The sequence below is a fragment of the Somniosus microcephalus genome, chromosome 4 (genome assembly GCF_052327205.1).
Source record: "Somniosus microcephalus isolate GS21.2 chromosome 4, FLI_Smic_1.0, whole genome shotgun sequence".
In the NCBI taxonomy this organism is placed as follows: Eukaryota; Metazoa; Chordata; class Chondrichthyes; order Squaliformes; family Somniosidae; genus Somniosus; species Somniosus microcephalus.
Genome location: NC_140990.1, coordinates 200267485 through 200289236, shown reverse-complemented (window position 1 = coordinate 200289236; position 21752 = coordinate 200267485). Strand labels below are relative to the sequence as shown.

General features: G+C 45.9%; 1 protein-coding gene across 5 annotated transcripts in view; it reads left to right on the top strand.

Moving 5' to 3' along the window:
- Positions 1-10462, top strand: part of LOC147120129 (collagen alpha-3(VI) chain-like) — an 84613-nt gene extending 74151 nt beyond the window's left edge. For 4 of the 5 annotated variants that reach the window (XM_085985692.1, XM_085985690.1, XM_085985687.1 and 1 more), the window contains 3 exons: positions 3059-3643; positions 7320-7904; positions 9935-10462. In XM_085985692.1, coding sequence (XP_085841818.1) covers positions 3059-3643; positions 7320-7904; positions 9935-9942 — 1178 coding nt within the window. In that variant the 3' untranslated portion in view covers positions 9943-10462. The remainder of the gene's footprint in view (positions 1-3058; positions 3644-7319; positions 7905-9934) is intronic. The other variant, XM_085985689.1, reaches the window with a different exon arrangement.
- Positions 10463-21752: the final 11290 nt, after the last annotated feature.

The window sequence follows — 21752 nt, the reverse complement described above, 5'->3', positions numbered from 1 at the left end:
TTTACACGCTAATCTCTTATGCGGGACCTTATCAAAAGCCTCCTGAAAGTCCAAATACACCACATCCACTGGTTCTCCCTTGTCTATTTTACCAGTTACAGCCTCAAAAAATTCCAGTAGATTAGTCAGGCACGATTTACCTTTTGTAAATCCATGTTGACTTTGTCCGATCCTGTCACTGGACAGAGTAGATAGAGAGAAACTGTTCCCATTGACGGAAGGGTCGAGAACCAGAGGGCACAGATTTAAGGTTATTGGCAGAAGAACCAAAGGCGACATGAGGAAAAACTTTTTTATGCAGCGAGTGAAACGTATTGAAACGTATAAGATTCTGAGGGGGCTTGACAGGGTAGATGCAGAGAGAATGTTTCCCTCATGGGAAAATCTAGAACTAGGGGGCATAGTTTCAGAATAAGGGGTCGCCCATTTAAAACGGAGATGAGGAGGAATTTCTTCTCTCTGAGGGTCGTGAATCTTTGGAATTCTCTTCCCCAGAGAGCTGTGGAGGCTGGGTCATTGAATATATTCAAGGTGGAGATAGACAGATTTTTGAACGATAAGGAAGTCAAGGGTTATGGGGAGTGGGCAGGGAAGTGGAGTTGAGACCAAGATCAGATCAGCTATGATCTTATTGAATGGCGGAGCAGGCTCGAGGGGCCAAATGACCTACTCCTGCTCCTATTTCTTATGTTCTTATGAGTGGTTAGGATCTGGAATTCACTGCCTGAAAGGGTGGTGGAGGCAGATTCAAGTGTGGCTTTCAAAAGGGAATTCGATAAGTATCTGAAGGAAAAAAAATTGCAGGGCTACAGGGAAAGGGCGGGGGAGTGGGTCTAGCCGAAGTGCGCTTGCAGAGAGCCATGACAGGCTCGGTGGGCTGAATGGCCTCCTTCTATGCTGTAACCATTCTATGATTCTAGAAAGAGGAGAACAATAAATTTAATTAATAATACAGAGGAACAGAGAGAAAATAAATTGATATTAAGTAATAGAGTGAGAAACAAACAAAGGAGGGAGAGTGAGGAAGTGCAAAATAGAAATGAAGGAGGGGAGAGAGAGAGAAGAAATGATCTTGCAATCTTCCCCGTACAAGTATGTATAGCTAGATGGGTGTGAAGACTATAAGAATATTTTGTTGGGATAGGGCCTGAAAATGTATCAGAATCACAAAAATTACAAACAATAGCTCTGATGAGCACATGTGCAAGGGCGATTATTTTAGCAGTGCTATAGTTTGGGGAAGAGTGAGAAAAGAGAGTAACAAATGCTGTTAGGGAAGAAGGAATAGAGGCCCTCTTGTGGGGGGGGAGGGATGGTGGGTGGAGAAGGATGATGAAGAGAGATCCTTTTGAGAAGGAATGGAGAAAGACAGCGAGACATCCCTGGATTGGCAGAGAGTGGTTTGTGAGAGACCCTATTCTGGGAAGGAGAAAGAGATAAAAAATGAAAGAGTGCAATCTCTGGGCCTGCTGGGAGCCGATAGAACAATTACTATTGGAGCTTAGCAGGTCAATGTTATAAAACAGTGGGCCGGATTTTCTGACCCCCACGGGTGCATATGAGGTGTGTACAAACCTGTTGGGGCCTCGCAAGTGCCGGTTTCAGGCATGCGAAACATATGCGCTAAAACCTGGCACTTGCGATCTTGACAGATCATCCGCCTACCCAGGAGAAGGGCCTCTGCAGGCGGAGATTTCCGCTTTCTGCACATCCTCCGACCGCTGAAAATCTTTAAAAATCTTACGCCTGGTAAAAGCAGGTTTAAAAAAATTTTTAAATAAAATATTTTCACTCATTTATAATTTTAAAATACTTTTAAAAAAGGTATGTTTATTTTTAGTCCTAAAAAACTTTAATTATTTTTTTCAAAAAATTACATTTTTGTTTAAAATATTTAATTTAATGTAATTTTAATTAATTTTAAATACGTGATTTAAAAAAAAAATGTTTAACTGTGTTTTTAAATGTAAACCCCATTCATACTTTTGACAATTCTGTACGTAGAGACCTGTCAAAACTGTGAAGGGGGATTCCCTTCTTTGATTGGTTCCCCATGGCCCAAGCCCTGTATGCGCCACTGGGATACCTGGGCCTCTGCACATTTCACAGAGCAGAGGCCCAGGATTGGAAGCCTTGGGACCTACAGAGCCAGCAGGTAAGTACATAGATTTTTTCCGATCGGAGGCATCCGCCCGTAGGAAGCCACCGATCGGATTAACACTACAGGAAATGCACTAGTATTGGCCCAGAAATTCGGGTCGGGGGCTTCCCGCGGGTGCAAGCCCCCGGCCTGCACTTACCTACCGCGCCGGCCGTTGAGCTGTGGACCTGCGTGGGATTCCGATCCTGGGCCTCCTCCAACTGCCGGCGCGCAGTGCCTGCGTATCCCAGGGGCGCAGTTAGTTCGATGCGTCCCCTGGGATCACGTGGGCCATGGAGAGCCAATGGTAGCAGGGAATGCTTCATTCATAAGTTTGACAGGAAGAGCTGTCAAACCTATAAATACTAAAAGCCCCAAAACATCACTAAATCTACAAATAATTTTTTTTTAAAAGATCACATTTTTAAAATAACTGTAAATTACACGAAATAACTATTTTAAACAATAATTTAAATTTTTGAAAAAATTAATTACATTTTCTAACAGGGCTAAAAATAAACTTACCTTTCTTTAAAGTATTTAAAAATAATAAACCTGTGGAAAAAATGTTTTAATTTTAATTAATTCACCACTTACCTTGTTAAAAGCAGGCCTTGCGACTGCTTTTTAAAAGTGTAACTCCTGGAGACTTACCCTCCCGGAGAAACCTGGAAAAAAAACGTAAGTTCGATGCGCACGCGCTGCCTCTCCTGCGCACGTGTTTCACCTCTCAACCCCTTCTTTCAGGGGAACGGACGTGCCGGTTTCCCGCGCATGCGCAGTGCATGCACGAAATCGGCACTTCCATTGGGCTTACGGGTGAGTACCCCATGCGTACTCACCCGTGGAGACCCGAATTTCTGGGCCATTATTCACTGGATAACCTTGCCGATAATTATTCTTTCTTGCTTATTGCAGGCAACAAGAGAGATGTTGTGTTCCTAATTGATGGCTCGTCCAGCGTGGGAATATTTTTTTATTTAATTCGTGACCTTATTATTAACTTAATTCCTAACTTTGATATTGCAAAGGACAAAGATCAGATTTCAGTGGTACAATACAGTGATGATGCAAGGGTTGAATTTCCATTAAATGCTCACACAAGTAAAGAACAGGTCTTGGCCGCAACCAGAAAGCTTCAGCTTAAAGGTGGAGAAAGGCTCAAGACTGGGGCAGCGTTGGATTTTGTCAGGAGAAACATCTTCAGCAAATCTGGCGGGGGCAGGCAACATTTGGGAATCTCACAAATTCTGCTGCTCATCACTTCTGGAACGTCACAGGACGATGTGAGGCGGCCATCAGAGGAGCTGAAGCGAGCTGGTGTTGTGCCATTCGCTGTCGGCATCGGGGATGTAGATAGAAGTGAACTGCAGCAAATTGCATATTCACCCAAACTGAGTTTTCAAGTCGATGACTACTGGGGTCTTTCAGATCTGGACCTGCATCTGCTCAGCATTTCACAGAAGGCAGAGACTGTCCCGATACCACCTATTACCAGCTCAGGTAACTGACCACTTTTGAAAATTAGGAACAGTTTTGCTCTATTGAGTAATAGAACAGGAGCTATGAACTACTCATCATTAGTTTTGGAGGTAAATGTTGTATCAGAGCAAGGAGTTGAACCATCTTTAATTTGGCTAATTTTATTACACAAAAGGAGAGTGTCATACTCCATGCATAGTGCCTCCGGAGGCAGTACTGTCTTTGAAGGGAGCACTGTAATATTACTGAGGCAGCGCACGTGGCTATGGAGACACAGAACACTACCTCCTGAGGTAGTTTCCATTGCTGCCTCCAGGAGCAAAGTGGCACTGGTGGAAGGTATAACTGGTTGCAGCCATTTTGTTCTGGCTGTGAGTGAGCTGGCCTCTCAGATCTCTGTAGAATGCAGTTTTCACATCACTGGCTAAACCGTGACTTACAGCAGCTGCACATGCACTGATATTCTAATGTTGTTGGTGGCATTCTAAATTTCTCCTCCCTCCCTACATAGAATTATATAGAATTTACAGCACATAAACAGGCCATTCGGCCCAATAGGTCTAGGAACAGGTGTAGGCCATTTAAGCCCTCAAGCCTGTCCTGCCATTCAATGAGATCATGATTGATCTGTGACCTAACTCTATATATCCGCCTTTGCCCATATCCCTTAATATCTTTGGTTAACAGAGATCTATCAATCACAGATTTAAAAATAACAATTGATCTAGCATCAACTGCCGTTTGTGGAAGAGAGTTCCAAATTTCTACGACTCTTTGTGTGTAGAAGTTGTATTGATTTCTTTGTGGGTTCAATGATGAGACATTTATGAAAGAGAATGTCTTTTAATCTAAAGCTTGTTCAACTCTTTTATACAGCTTTTACAAGAGACATCCTGCTAGTGATGCATCTAGAACGAAACTGAAACTAAACTAGACTGCCTTGCTTGTCTCGGTCACCTGACCTCTGCTGGTCAGGCATAAGTAATCAATACCTGCAAACATGCTGTTAAGGCATCATAATCGAACAGGCAAATAACATCACTATTTGCTGATATCATTACAGAAGTGTTTCCTAACTTCACTCCTGAAAGGTCTGGCTCTAATTTTTAGACTATGTCCCCTAATGCTAGACTCCCCAACCAGCCAAAATAGTTTCTCTCTATCTACCCTATCAGTTCCCCTTAATCCCTTAATAGCTTGAAACCTTCGATCAAATCACCCATTAATCTTCTAACTTCCAGGGAATACAACTCTTGTTTGTATAATCTCTCCTCGTAATTTACATAAGAATATAAGAACATAAGACATAAGACATAGGAGCAGGAGTAGGTCATTTGGCCCCTCAAGCCTGCTCTGCCATTCAATAAGATCATGGCTGATCTGATCTTGGCCTCAACTCCACTTCCCTGCCCACCCCCCATAACCCTTGACTCCCTTACCATTAAAAAATCTGTCTATCTCCACCTTAAATATATTCAATGACGCAGCCTCCACAGCTCTCTGGGGAAGAGAATTCCAAAGATTCACGACCCTCTGAGAGAAGAAATTCCTCCTCATTTCCATTTTAAATGGGTGCCCCCTTATTCTGAAATTATGACCCTAGTTTTAGAATCCCCCATGAGGGGAAACATCCTCTCTGCATCTACTCTGTCGAGCCCCTTCAGAATCTTATATGTTTCAATAAGATCCCCTCTCATTCTTCTAAACTCCAACGAGTATAGGCCCAACCTGCTCAACCTTTCTTCATAAGACAACACCTTCATCTCCAGAATCAACCTCGTGAACCTTCTCTGAACTGCCTCCAATGCAAGTATATCCTTCCTTAAATAAGGAGACCAAAACCGGACACAGTACTCCAGGTGTGGTCTCACCAACGCTCTGTAAGGTGTAACAGGACTTCTCTGCTTTTATACTCCATTTCCTTTGCAGTAAAGGCCAACACTCCATTTGCCTTCCTAATTACTTGCTGTACCTGCATGCTAACCTTTTGTGATTCATGTACGAGGACCACCAGATCCCTCTGTACCTCAGCATTTTGTAATCTCTCCCCATTTAAATAATAATTTGCTTTTGTATTTTTCCTATCAAAGTGGATAACCTCGCATTTTCCCACATTATACTCCATCTGCCAGATTTTTGCCCACTCACTTAACCTATCTATATCCCGTTGCAGATTCTTTGTGTCCTCCACACAGTGTGCTTTCCCACCTATCTTTGTATCATCAGCAAATTTACTGGACAATCACAGTATACTGTGAGAAAAACCTGATCAGAAGCAACACAAAAATTTATTTAAATGGTATATTTCATTTTTTATAGTGCAGATTAATTCATTGCAATTACTGTTGAGTTGGAAGACAACAGCCGAGAATGGCCAGTGAAAAATGTATTTCCTTCACTATCCAGGGTAGGATGGGAGCCTTCAGCACTTGCATCCCTTCAGGAATGTCTGAATTAACATTTACCAGCAGCTTTTCAAGTAGAACAGAATCTCCATCAATCTGTTAGCTGGTGTAATCAACATGTTTTTATTTTGGTTTGTTTTTCATGCTGTCAAATAATCAGCTGGAGCAGTGGCCACGGAACTCCCGCCTCAGGTTGACAGACGTGGTTCCCGAGCTGTGTGAATCCCGTAGCCATTCAGTAAATTTAAGAAATAGGGGAAAAAGGCTCTTTGGGGCCTGTAAACTACTTCATAATGATTTCAATTGGGTCCCCCACCGCTGCAGGTCGGGTCGGCTCCACGATGACAGCTGCGTCTGTGGGAAAGGCACGTGTGAACGAGTTGACAGCGGGTTCATTACTATCTCTCTCCCCATCAACTGTCTGAGGCTGAACCAGACTGTTTGCAACCTTGGTGTCGTATTTGACCGAGTTGAGCTTCCGACCACAGATCAGCACCATCACTAAGATCGCCAATTTGAACCTCAGGAACATCACTCGACTCCACCCGTCCCCCAACTCATCTGCTGCTGAAACCCTCATCCATGTCCTCGTTACCTCTAGACTTAACTATTCCAACACACTCCTGGCTGGCCTCCCATCTTCCACTCTACATAAACTTGTGGTCATCCAAAACTCTGCTACCCGTAACCTAATTTGCGCCAAACCTGTTCACTCATCACCCCATGTGCTTGCTGACTTACAATGGTTTCCGGTTAAGCAACGCCTTGATTTTAAAATTATCATCCTTGTTTTCAAATCCCTTTATAGCCTCGCCTCTCTCTATCTCTGTAACCTCCTCCAGCACTTCAACTCTCTGACATATCTGTGCTGCTCCAATTCTGGCCTCTTGGGCTTCCCCGATTTTAATCGCTCCACCATTGACGGCCGCGTCTTCACCTGCTGAGGCCCGAAGCTCTGGATTTCCCTCCCTAAACCTCTCCGCCTCTCTTTCCTCTTTAAGACGCTCCTTAAAACCTACCTCTTTGACCAAGCATCTGCCCGAACATCCCCTTATGTGGCTCAGTGTCAAATATTGCTTGATAACGCTCCTGTGAAGCGCCTTGGGATGTTTTACTATGTTAAAGGTGCTATACTAATGCAAGTTGTTGTTGTTCAATCAGTGCCTGTAGGACTAGAGGACAGAAAAGAGGAAAAAGCAGTAGCTTCTACAGCAATTGCTATATGTGGTCCAATTTGTTTTGCAATCAGTACACGAAAAGCTTTAAAGGGTGACTACTTTCACTCGTTACAGGTGTTGATAAAAGAGATGTTGTTTTCCTCATCGATGGTTCTGCTAAAACTGGAAAAGGATTTCCAACAGTTCGTCAGTTTATGGCTAAAATTATTGCAAATTTTGATGTTGGAAAGGAGAAAGTTCAATTTGGTGTGGTACAGTTCAGTGAGAATCCAAGAACGGAATTCTTTTTAAATACTCACTCAACCAAGAAGGGAATCCAGTCTGCAATCAAGAAACTCAAACTGAAGCGTGGCAAAAAAATCAACATTGGCCAGGCACTGGACCACGTCATAAGGAACGTGTTCACCAGCTCAGCAGGAAGCAGGCTGGAGGATGCCGTTCCGCAGATTCTGCTGCTTCTCACTTCTGGGAAGTCAAACGATGACATTTCACAGCAGGCGGATAAATTGAGAAAACTGGGAATCGTGGTGTTTGGGATTGGCCTGAGGGCTGCTGATCGAACAGTACTCGAGCCGATGGCATATACCACCAGCTTGGCTTTTCCTGTGAAGAGTTTCCGGGGTTTGCTCGACATTCAGGATCGACTCCAGCAGATCATGAAAACGGTGGTGGTCGAAGTTGTTGAAACACCTGCTGAAGGTATTTGTCCAACATTTTTTTCCTATTTTACAACGTGGGTGGAATTATTTAATTGTCCAAAAGGTAAAATATGAAAAAAGTGTTTGTGTTAGCTTGCCTGATGCCTGAGTTGTTTTGCTTACTGTCCAATGATGGGACCAAGAGGCCCAACTTCTAGTTATGACCTCAGCTGGATTGCCACAATTGGCTTTGGGATCTGCGGGCTAGGCAGCTGATAAAATTACCTCTGATTCCCCTGATCACTATCCAGTGACTAAAATAGAAATGACAAAGAGTTCTTATCCCCTCTCGCTTATATACCTTGACTCTGCTCTGGTAACATTTCATTCTTTCCCTGCAATCTTTAGGACTTTATAAGTACTTGGTCATATTGTGCAGTTTATTATATTAATTTATATATACCCTGATCTCAAACCTGTGTATTTATTTGTTTATATGTTCAGTGTGCTCAATTAAATATTACAATTAAAATTTAAATAGAAGATGCAGCAAATCATATAGATTCCTAAAAACAAAGTTAAAAGTAAAAGGTTAGGAAAATGAATGTGGCTAAAGGAGGCCTTTCTTGTAACCGCACTTAGTCATTTGAAACCTCAGCCACATTACAATCCAATGAATATGACACCCAGATGGAAACACTGAAAATAAAACTTTGACCAAGGACAGGAATGCAGTTCGTGCCAATATTCCAGCACTAGTCTGGACCTTTTGCATTGGCATAGAAATTGGAGAGGAATAAAAACAACTGAATAAAGACTTATGGTATATTAAAGTTTGGTAAAAAAAAATGCATACACTTCCTTTGCATAGGCTTCTGTTAAGTGATCTGCTTTTCTGAGATCCCCAAAACTTTCACCGTTGTTCAAGCAGCCTGTTTGATTGGCACCCCATCCACCACCTTAAACATTCACTCGCTCCACCACCGGCGTACCGTGGCTGCAGTGTGTACCATCTATAAGATGCACTGCAGCAACTCTCCAAGGCTTCTTCGGCAGCACCTCCCAAACCCGCGACCTCTTCCACCTAGAAGGACAAGAGCAGCAGGCGCCACCACCTGCAAGTTCCCCTCCAAGTCACACACCATCCTGACTTGGAAATATATCGCCGATCCTTCATCGTCGCTGGGTCAAAATCCTGGAACTCCCAACCTAGCAGCACTGTGGAAGTACCTTCACCACACGGATTGCAGTGGTTCAAGAATGCGGTTCACCACCGCCTTCTCAAGGGCAATTAGGGATGGGCAATAAATGCTGGCCTTGCCAGTGACGCCCAGGTCCCATAAAGGAATTTAAAAAAATCTATGGGAAAGGACTGGCTACTATGGCTGAGCTGTATCAATATGAAATTTTCAGTCAACATCCAGCTCAGCTCTGAACTTTGAGAGAGCCCTGGGCTCTGCTTCCAACTCCCCCACTGCATTCTGCCTCAGTTTGGAGTGCAGGATAATGACCAGAAGTATGAAACTGTCATTTGTGGAAAAGTCAGATGTGACATGTAAGTACATTTTAGATTTTAGGTAAGGTTCACAGTTTGATTCTTATAAGCATTCCTGGACTATTCAAGACAGTAGGCAAGAGAAATGATTCTTTCTTGTGTTCCCAGGTTCTCTCTTCCTCTCCTCACTTATCCACAAAAAAAACCACACGCTGGAAGTACCCAGCAGGTCATTAAGACAGTATTGATGTTTCGAGTGTGTACCCTTCATCAGATCTTTGAGTTCTGAGCAAAGGTCTTGCACTCAAAACATCAAAATCTGTCTTTTTTTCTTTACAGATGCTGATGACCTGCTGTGCATTTCCAGCACTTTCTGTTTATCTGTCAGATTTCCAGCATTTGTAGTTTTTGTTAATGTGTACCTAACCCCCATGGCCCCCCTGCCCCCCCCCCCCCCGCCCACTTCACATATTGGGGAAACGTGCTGTGAGCTGACCCCTGGCTGGGCAGTAGTATTTCTAACACTTTAAACATAGGCCCCAGCACTGTTAATTCGTACCTTAGAAGTGACCTAATTCCTTTTCTTTCTTCCACAGACTACTAAATAACCTTCCAGATGGCTGTGCTTGTGGATTTATTGCTTTATCATTTGGAACCTCCAAGCTCCTCTTCATATCTCCAGACCTACAAAGTGATCATCAGTGAGAAAGGAATGGTTCACAACTCAAACAGGAAGTCAACCAACATGATTATCTGTTTTTTTAGCTGCCGCTTTGATAAAAATTTCCTGTCTCTCCTCGTGATTGCCGCAGTTATCAGTGTAAAACGCTATCTATACTCCCAGTTTATTATATAAAATCATCGACAGTTAATGGAAATACTGATGTGCATGACTTGTGTTGCATGAGATCAATTGGTTTCAATATGAACACAATGTAAGGAACTCATATACTGTGTTCCAATTAATCCCATTCTATTTGATTAGGTGCACTGCTATAGAAGTTCATGTATACCAGTTAATGAACATTACTCTTAATTTTAACTATATTTCAGCTTTTGTATTTCAGCAGTGAATGTCACCAAAAGGACCTCTTAATAAAAATATATAAATTACAAAGATGAAATGTGTTATACTTCTTTCCCTGTTGCATTTTTCAAATGAAATATTTTTGTTTGAACCATGAGTGCTGATATTGTTTAGAAGAGATTGGCTTACTGGACGTCTGAGGCTAACAGTGTCAAGGAGCAGAGTTGAAATAAGTAATTGTGTCAGCACCATTTGCCTACAGTCCCGGGGTTTGAATCCAGCCCAGAAAGACAGTGGCCTAGAAACTGGAGATCGCTAAAAACCTGCCGGTGCTACTGTGGGCCAGAATTAAGCAAACCAAGCACTAGGGTTTATTTCTAGAGGGATAGAATTGAAAAGTAGGGAAGTTATGCTAAACCTGTATCAAACCTTGGTTAGACCATACTTAAGAGTACTACATACAGTTCTGGTCGCCATATTATAAAAAGGATATCGAGGCACTGGAGAGGGTGCAGAGAAGATTTACAAGGATGATACCAGAAATGTGAGGGTATACCTATCAGGAAAGGATTAACAGGCTGGGTCTCTTTTCTCTTGAATAAAGAAGGCTGAGGGATGACCTAATAGAGGTCTTTAAATTTATGAAAGGTTTTGATAGAGTGGGTACAGAGAGAATGTTTCCACCTAGGGAAGATTGTCACCAAGAAATCCAATAGGGAATTCAGAAGAAACTTCTTTACCCAAAGAGTGGTGAGAATGTGGAACTCGCTACCACAGGGATTGGTTGAAGCGAATAGTATGCAGCATTTAAGGGGAGGCTGGACAAGCATATGAGGGAGAAGGGAATAGAGGGTTATGCTGATATATATAGATGAAGAAAGTCAGGAGAAGGCTCGAGTGGAGCATAAACGCCAGCATGAACTGGTTGGGCTGAATGGCCTGTTTCTGTGCCGTATATCCTATGTAATCCTATGTAATCCTATGAAATTGATGGCACTGGCAGGACTGGTAATTTGACCCTGGTTGCTAATTACCATTAGCTGTGCGCTAAACTTACCATTCAAGGCTGTTTTCATGGCGTTAGTCCCGACAGGAGGCTCACTGTAGCGTGGTCGTAATGTAATTGCAGCAAGAACAGCCTTCTCTTAAAGCAAGGTTGTCATTTTGAAAAGCAGTTCGCTCCCTTAAAGTACAACTGCCTTCTAAAATGAAACAAATAAAATAATTTAAAAATAGGCAGTTTTTAGCCCTTCCAGCTCAAATGCCTTCTGGAAAAAAATTAACATTAAAAAGAATTCCCAAATGGGAGTCTACAGCTCTTAAAGCTGAATTGCCTTCCGCATCTAAAAAAAGGGAAGTACTTCAGCATGAACACAAATGGCTCAGCAAGCCAGGGAAGGGGTACCCGGGGTCTCGCACGCAGCACTCCAGCTTTACAGGGGGTCAACGCTGCAACTCATAGGTGCCAGGAGGCCCTCCAGAGAGAAGGATGTGGGACCAGATCATTGAGGCCGTCTCTGCCAGCAGTGTCACCCCCACCACCTGGCTCCAGTGCCCAAAGAAGCTTCATGACCTCAGACCACTGGTCAAGGCCAGTGAATGTATCTTCAAAAGCTGCCTCCTACCAACTGCACCACTAGCCTCACACACTGCTCAATGCACCCCGCACCGCCCCCACCCCCCCATCACTCACCTACCAATAATCTATAACAATCACGAGGCACATCTCCCATTCCTAGCTTCACCTCACCCTCTTGGAGGAGACAGTGCTGGCCATTCTTGGCAGGGGTATGGCTGGGCCCTTGGCCAGCGGTGGGGCTGATAGGATACAAGATGCTGGTATCCTCATACATTATCCTTCTTCTGGCATGCAACTCTTGCTTTCCCGCCCTCCCCTCACCACAATTCCACCCTTGTGCCTTACACATTTCATGCACCCAAGAAATGCAGCCTGCCCAGCTAGTGGTTGACAAAGAAGAGGAAGAGGAGAGTGAAGAGGAAGAAATAGAAGAAGAAACACCGTCACTCAATTTTACACTCCCAGCCACTAGCTCCTCAAGGTCAACCAGCAAGGCTATTTGCAGTGGCCCCCACTGAAAGTCAGCAGCCTTCCACCAGCCATGCTGCAGCCACTGGGGTAGCACTGCATGACATCAGTAGGATATGCAAAGGCACACACAAGACAGTCACTAAGGGAATACATAAGGGTGATGATTAGTTGATTTATTGATGTCATATTGGATGAGATGTGTAAAGTTGGATTGGAAAGTTTGCTTTGTGGTGGCTTTTATTTCAGCATTGTGGCCAAGCTGTTATGGTCAGTAACAGAGGGAAGGTAAGGTGTGGGACTAATGTTGAAAGGGGAATTGGGGTTGTGGTCACTGGTACTGCAGGCGGATGATTCCATCCTGGATATCCCGGCCAGAAAGGGGCTGTCTGGGTTGTATCCTTCCTTCTGCTTCTGCGTCTTCCTCTTCTTTCTGCGAGCGAATGCTGTAAATCTGAAATAAAAGCATAAAATGCTGGAAATACTCAGCAGGTCAGGCAGCATCTCGACCTGAGACATAAACTCTGTTTCTCTCTCCACGGATGCTGCCTGACTTGCTGTGTATTTCCAGCATTTGCTGTCTTCTCAGAGGCCTTCCTTTACCATCCGAGGCCTTGCAAGCATCCAACTGCACACACTGCACACTTAAAAAAACTTTTACCATGCATTGCACCAAGGCACTACTTCAACAAAATGTAACAAATCCAGTCCAAATGCTTAAATGCAAAAGTTACCTGAAAGATGTGTGTGTCCCTTTAAGAAGTGCTGACAGTGTCTCTGTCAGTCTGCTGCACGCTCGCTTAACAGAGCGAGCTTAGGACACAGTGCTAAACTCAGCGCTAAGATCCAAGTTCGCAGAGCCTGACATTAAGTTGGTGTTGCATGCTTTCCATCTCCGGGGCCAGTGCTGCTATCGGCAGCGCTAAGACCCTCACCAAAATGGGGGCCACCGAGTCCCGCGTCAGAGGAGGGCGTTAGAGTGGCAGCCACCATTTTTCGCCAGGATTGCGGCAGTAACTCGTGGCGGTAAGTAGCCCAATTTCTGGGTCAGAATATAAACCTCCTCCCTATGCTGCCTGTAAGGCTTAATTGCCAAATGAATTCGGGCAGGCTCAACCTATTGCCAGGTGAGTGCGGGCTCACAGCATGAAACAACCACCAAGTTTGATGTTAATGGGAACTAAACAGTTGATCTCCTCCGAGAGAGACCAAAGGTGGCTGGTGTGAGAAATGTCAGAGGCTTCGCATGCAGCTCCCTCAATGATGTCATAAGCACTCACTGTTTAAAGCTAAAATAAAGCAAATGGGATAAAAAACAATATGAAAAGTAAACAAAACCTTTGGCCGCTATTTCATTTCTCTGTTTTAAGCACAAGTATTTTAAAAACGTAATCCCTCCCGATTCCCATTCTGACTAACTGTTCCACGCACCAACCCTGCTGGTTAGTCACAAGCAGGTGATTGACATATTCACAGGCCCCCACCAAGCCCGGTCTAAAACCATAGGAATTAAATGATTGGCCAGTGCTGGCTCTTTATGACGTCTCTTGTTGCCTGTGGGGGGGTGCCTGTCCTCTAATCAACACCTCCCTGCAGTAGCACAAGGTCCATGTGTGTGGAGGGTTCTGCTGGAGCTCCACTGCCACTGCTGCACCAACTACTGCTCAGGACTTTCCTGACTAACCCTCTCCGCTTCACCCTTCTCCCAGGCAGTTAATTGGTGCTCATCCGAGCTATCAGGCTCCATGGAAATAGATCAATTAGATGATTCCTGACTTGTCCAATTAAGCAGGGAGGGAATGTCACAGTTGCAAGGAAGGTGAGGGCATTGGACAATGTCTGTATTGGTGGTTATTTCCGCTGATAAGTCTGAATGATAGAGATACTAATGGCAAAATGCAGGAATGAAAGGAAGCTGGAGCTGGGGACAAATCTTCACTTGGAAGTAACTGCAAAGAGTTCAAATAAATAAGACCAGAGCTGCAATTAAATGCTGTCTGATTCTAAATATCACTATATCAATTCTTACTGTTATTTTGAAATGGCAGAGGATGGCAATTCATTAAAATTACCCTGGCTAAACAATTTCAGGAGCAGGTCTGAGCATGAACAGATTGCTGTATACTTTTCCCAATTGGCCCCAAATTTGCTGGAGCATGCTCCATTAGTTAGTCTTTTTCCCTCACTCTTCAGCTTGAAATTTGTTGTGCTGCAAGTTGCTGGACATGTGAGCTGATAACGGCGTGGTGAAGGCAATGGGGTGTCTGGGAACTTAATGGGACCCACAATCTATCCCCTTAACCAATTAGATTTAAAAATTAAGAAAGAAACAGAGGAACGATGGAGAAGGAAAAAGGGTGAATTAGAGTCAAATCAGAGACAGAAAGAGACATGAAGAGGGCAAGATTGGATTAAGAAAAAATTAAAGAAAAATGTCTAAGAACAATTTACTACCTACAGGAATGAGACTCCAGTTTCAATTGTTCCCTTTCTGGGCCAGTGAGATTGAGTGGTATTGCAGGAACATAAACCTCATCATTAAAAAGGTACTTACGCTGTTGAGTACCAGCTCTAACTTTCTGCAACGAGTTTAATTGATAATTAATGCACAAATGCAGCAATTTCATTGTTAAGTCTGTGTGTTATATTGCGAATTACTACACAGACCACAAGAGTAAACTTTAACAGGTCTTTACTGGTTGAAGGTCAGGGCGGAACTGCCCAATAAATCATCACACAGCACTTATATACCGGTGTGGTCACCACCGGTATTACAGTATACAGCAGCCAAGATAAAGTAGTGCAACCCTTAAAATAGTTCTCTTAAAGGTGGAACGGTTACATACACTACAATCCTCCCTTTTTAGGTTAACAGTATATATTCCCATTAAACATAACATCATAACATATATACACAACTTAATGTAAAAACAGTTCACAGATTCAGTCTCTCTGGAGGCTTCCTGACTCGGTCCGGATAACGCCTCGGTGGGGTAGTAGTTTTCGGTGGTGTAGTAGGTTCTTTTGGCAAGGTCGATTCGGCTTGAATGTCAGTGTTGGGTTCATCTGGTTCCAGTATCACCGGATCGGAGGTAGACACTATGGGTATCTCTGCTTCATCATTAGGCGTATAGAGTTGTGGTGTAGGTTGTCCCTTTCGGATGACGCTATGATCTGGTCAGCATGGCGCCTTATTATGCTTTCACCAATGTCCACGGTATACATCAGCGGTCCTAGTCGTGTGCAAATAGTTCCAGGCTGCCATTTCTCGGTACGGTAGTCCCGGGCCAAAACTTGTTGACCTATCTGGAAGGTTCTAGTTGGCCTTTCATTCATGCCTTGAAATTGCCGGTTCTCTACGTCCCTTCTGATGTTTGGCTTGATCAAATCCAGCCGGCATCTTAGTCTTCTATTGAAAAACATCATGGCGGGAGTTTGGTTTGTGACCACATGTGTTGCATTCCTGTACGCCAACAAGAAGTTATCTACCTTATGTTGTAGATTTATGTCTTCATTACCCATGGCCTTTTTGGCCTTCTTGAAGGTCTGGACAAACCTTTCAGCTAATCCATTGGTGGCGGGATGGTATGGGGCGGACGTGTAGTGCTTAACCCCATTGTTTTTTAAGAACTTCCTGAATTCTTCGGACACAAATTGCGGTCCATTATCAGAACAGATCTGTTCCGGCAGCCCATTCCTGGCAAATATGGTCCTTAATACTGTGATGGTTTTTTCCGTGGTGGTGGAGGACATCTTAATTACCTCCGGCCACTTGGAGTGTGCATCTACCGCGATTAAGAACATTGAGTCCATAAATGGACCAGCAAAGTCGATATGTACCCTTTGCCATGGAGATGAGGGCCACTCCCATGGATGCAGAGGAGCTTGTGGTGGGGCGTTTTGGACCTTCTGGCATCCTAAACAGCTCTTGGTCATTTTTTCGATGTCTCCATCGATACCTGGCCACCACACGAACGCTCTGGCTAGGTTCTTCATTTTCACTCCACCCAGATGCCCCTCGTGAAGCTCCTTTAGCACTTTTTGCTGGAGTTTGGGTGGAATCACCACTCTGGATCCACACATCAAAGTTCCTCGGCACACTGACAGCTGTTCTCTTCTTTGCGAAAATGCTGGCAACAGTGGTTCGCCATGTGCTGGCCATCCCTTCACCGTTAAATCGTAGACTCGTGAGAGAGTCGGGTCATTTCTTGTTTCCTTTTCGATCGTAGAATTTGTTACTGGTAGACATTCCACTATGGTTGAGTGGAACATCTCCACTGGGTCCACTGTAGGCGCCTCTTCTAACGTTGGCAACGGTAGGCGTGATAACCCGTCAGCATTCCCATGCTGTTTTGATCCTTTGTATTCTATGTCATATTGGTGTGCCCCTAGGAAAAGGGACCACCTCTGTAGCCTTTGCGCTGTTATAATGGAAACGCCCTTTTTAGGGTTGAATATGGATACCAACGGCTGGTGGTCTGTCAGCAGTGTAAACTTCTGGCCCTGCAGGTAATGATTAAACTTCTTTACTCCCCACACCAGGCTGAGAGCCTCCCTATCTATCTGAGCATAGTTGCGCTCAGCGGAGGTCAATGATCTGGATGCAAATGCAACTGGCCTTTCCGAGCCATTTGGCAACTTGTGTGAGAGTACTGCTCCAATACCATAAGGAGAAGCATCACAAGCTAAACGAATAGGTAGCGTTGGGTTGAAGTGAGCCAACACTTCCTCTGAGGTGATCAATGTCTTGCTTTTGCGAAAGGCCTTCTTACAGTCCTCGCTCCACTTCCATGGTACTTCTTTCTGCAAAAGAGCATTCAGCGGGTGCAGCACCGTGGATAGATTTGGCAGAAACTTATGGTAATAGTTAATCAACCCTAGGAACGATCTCAACTGGGATACATTTTCCGGAGCGGGAGCCTTCACAACAGCTTCGATCTTGTCAGGTGACTTGTGCAGCCCCTCCTGGTCAATGACATGACCACAGTACGAGATCCGTTTCTGAAAGAACTCACATTTCTGGCGATTAACTCGAAGGCCATATTCCTTCAACCTGGTGAGCACCAGTTTCAAATTTGCAAGGTGTTCCTCATCGTCATCTCCTGTAATCAGGATATCGTCCAAGTAACATTGAGTGCTTGGAATTCCCTGTAATACCTGCTCCATGGCCCTCTGCCAAATTGCCGGAGCCGAAGCCACTCCAAAAACCAGTCTATTATATCGATACAAGCCTCTGTGCGTGCTGATTGTGAGATACTGGCGCGACACTTCCTCAACTTCCATCTGTAAGTACGCTTGCGCCAGGTCTATCTTGGTGAAGCGCTTCCCGCCAGACAATGAAGCAAAGATATCCTCAATCCGCGGAAGCGGATATTGCACCATGTGAAGCACCGGATTAACTGTGATCTTGAAGTCTCCACAGATGCGGACCTTCCCCGGTTCCCCTGGTTTGTTACTCGATGAACGCTTCATGACGGGAACAATGGGCGTGGCCCACTCACTCCACTCCAGTCCAGTCCACCTTAGACAGTACTCCTGAACGTTCCAGCCCTTCCAGCTCAGCTTCCACAGCAGGTCGTATCGCATACGGTACCGGTCTGGCTTTGAAAAATTTTGGGTTTGCATGTTCTGCAATCTTGATTTTTGCCTTAATTCCTCTCAGTGTTCCCAGTCCCTGTTGGAACACCTCTTTAGCCTCATCCAATATTCTGGACAATCGTTCAGGTTTGACATCTTTTTTTCCGGAATCTACCGTTATTGCGTTTAGGGAGTGCCAGTCCATATTAACTTTCCTGATCCACTCCCGTCCCAGAAGTGGTGGACCTCCCTCAGGTAGTACATATAAGTCCATTCCTTGGTGTTCTTTGCCCTTGTGTATCACCTTGACTTTTATCTTTCCGATGGGGTATACTTTTTGCCCCGTGTATGTCTGCAATACTGTCTCCGTATCCCGTAGGGGAATATGTTTGAATAACTTTTTGTAATCTTGCTTATTCATGACCGTCAACGCCGATCCAGTGTCCAATTCCATCTTCACTTGGACTCCTGCTATCTGCAGTGTGACCCAGATAGTTTGTCGGTCAGCTTCCTTACTCACGTTGTGAATTATCAGACTACCCAGTTCCTTGCTGTTGGAGTCTGAATCCAAATTCTGTTCATCCGAACTCTTCTCAGCCACCTTATGTACCTTTCTGCACTTTTCCTGTGGTGACTTTTTGTTGCTGGTCTTCTTTCCTGACCGGCATACTTTAGCTATGTGACCAAGCTTGCCACATTTTCTACATTCCTGGTTTTTAAACCAGCATTGGTTCTGATCGTGTGTTGTCTTCCCACAACGATAACATTTCGTTGTACCCGAAGCCATTTGATCTACGCTGAGTACCGCTGCCTTCAGCTGCATTTCCGCGGTGCCTCTCGCTGCGGCTTCGTGCGATGCTGCAATAGTGACAGCCTTATCAAGTGTAAGATCATTCTCTTCAAGCAACCGCTTTTGTGTTCCTTCTTTCGACAATCCACACACGAATTTGTCTCTCAGTGCCTCTGTCAGGCTTTCCCCAAACTGACAGTATTTCGCTATCTTGCGCAGTTCAATTAAATACTCCGCGTTGCTTTCCTCTTTCAGTTGCGTTCTCGCATAAAATTTAAATCGTTCCGCTAACATCAGCGGTGTGGGGTTCAAATGATTCTTCAGGACAGCAACAATATTAGCGAAAGTCTGATCCGCCGGTTTAGCTGGTGATAGAAGATGCTTCAATAGCCCGTGGCCTAGAAATTCAGTTGCGTTCGCCAGCCGTTAGCGCCATAAGAGGAGTAGATTTCGAGCGCTAGGCACTTTGCGCCCGGGCGCAGAGCGATCTGCGCCTACGCCCAACTTCAGTTGACATTTTGCGCCGGCGCAAAGTGTTTGCGTGCGCTCAGCTGCGCGCGCACCTTATGACGTCATTTCGTCGTGCAACGCCGTTTGTGCGCCCCAAACCGGAACTTCAGTGGCGCCCGCCCAATGTGGGCATGGCGCTGTTAAGAACTGTGAAGTGGAACGCAGCAGAGGCCCTGCGGGCCTCGGGGAGCGCTAATTAAAGGGCACTTAGACTGAGGTATAAAGGCCAGCCATTTTGCTGCAATGACTTTAGTGCTTTGGATTTCTGGACAGAGACCAAGGAACAGACCTTACTGATTTGGGACAACATAGGAGAGGTATTTTTGGCTTCTGGCCAGAGCTTGGAAATTTGACTCATTGTGATTTGACTGTTTGCAAGTATATTATGGGGGCTGCATGGGGTTCCAACCCTCAGTTCCAGCATTATGTGCGAAGGGTTCGCAGACGCTGTGTGAGAGGGGCAGCCATGCCTAGACGCAGAGGGGCCATCAGGCGTCGGCAACGTAGGCCTTACCCACTCAGGGAATACCGGCAGCAGGTGTCCTATCTCACCATGACTGCCGCGCATTGTGTTAGGCTGCGCTTCAGAAGGGAGGTGGTTGCAGAGATCTGCCAGCTGCTTCACAGAGATCTGCGTCCACAGCTGATGTGCAGGACGTCTCTGTCGGTGGAAGTGAAGGTCATGGTGGCTCTGAACTTTTATGCAAGCGGCTCCTTCCAAGCCGCTGCTGGGGACATAGCGAACATCTCCCAGTTCGCCGTGCATCGCTGCATCCGGCAGGTTACTGATGCCCTTTTCGCAAGGAGACACCAATTCATCTCCTTCCCCATGATCCTAGAGAGGCAGGAGCAGCGTGCAGTCGGATTTGCCAGGATCGCCGACTTCCCCATGGTGCAGGGCGCCATTGACTGCACGCATGTGGCTATGCGGGCACCTATCGACAATGCCGAGGATTACCGCAACCGGAAGGGCTACCATTCCCTCAATGTACAGCTGGTGTGTGACCACAGGCAGCGCATCCTAGCTGTCAATGCCCGTTTCCAGGAAGCAGCCACGATACATTTATCCTGCGCCAGACTACTGTGGCTGACATGTTCCAGGCACAGCCTCCCCCAAGGGGATGGCTTATCGGGGACAAGGGCTACCCTTTGTGTACATGGCTCATGACCCCGCTCCGCGCGCCCAGGACCCCTGCTGAGGAGGCATACAACGAAAGCCATCAAGCCACAAGGAACATCATAGAGCAAACGATTGGCGTCCTCAAGCAACGGTTCCGCTGCCTGGATCATTCCGGCGGATCTCTACAGTATTCGCCGGATAGAGTCTCCCAGTTCGTCGTCGTTTGCTGCATGCTGCACAACCTGGCTATCCGCAGGACTCAGGCACTGCCACCTCACGTTGGACCACCACCTCAGGAGGACGAGCAGGAGGACCATGAGGAGGAGGAGGAGGAGGAGGAGTACCAGCCCAGGAGGGAGCCACAAGGTCCAAGGGCCGTCCGCCGGCGGCTTATTGAACGACACTTCTAGGCCCCCTGTCAGGGAATGGCTTGTGGCAATGAACGCACCTGAATGCAGCCGCTCCGCAAGCCCTCAGCCGGTTAACGCAACAACCACTTGAAACATGACACATGGACAAGCTGAATAAAGAAAAAGCTTTATTTAACAAACTCAGGGCCCTTCCCACATGAAACACAAAAACAGACAAGACCCCCAAAAAACAGTCAAAAACATATCTCACTCCCACAACCTGGGGAGGAATAACAAAACTTGTCCATCCAATTGGCTTTCATCCTCAGCCTTACCAAGACAAACCCCCCCATACAGAACACAAACACCCCCATCTAAAAAAACATTTGCCATCATCTTCGGCCTTACCAAAATAAACCCCCCCCCATACAGAACACAAACACCCCCATATAAAAAAACATTTGGCAACACACTCTACTTGGTGTGCCGAGAGGGCGAGTCCTTGTGCAGGCTTCTCCGGCCCCTGCCCGACCTGCTGCTCCGCCTGAACCTGGGCCCTGTGGGTGTTGCAAGGCTGGGGGAAGGCTCCTGAGGGGCACAAAGCGTGACGGCAGATGCCCTTGGGGGTCGGCCTAGACGAGGTCCGGCCCTGGAGGGGCCGGCTGCTGACTGCTGCAGCTGTGGCTGGGCAGCATCAGTCTCTCCAGCAGCTCGTCGCAGCTTTGCTGGGGGAGTGGCAGTGGCGGCTGCAGCAATGGGGGCAAGCTGGCTGATGCCAGGCGCTCGCTGGTCGCCAGAGACACTGGCACTCGGCCGGGCTGGCACTGCAGCAAGCGCAGCAATCTGGTGAAGGCCAGACCGCTGTGCTGCAGCAGCGCGGCGGGTGCCCTGGCGATGCGTCCGTGACACATCGAATGTGGCAGAAGTGAGTGCCCGTACTGCCCTGGTCTGTGCCCGCATCAGACCAGCCAGTGTCTGCACGGCACCACTCAT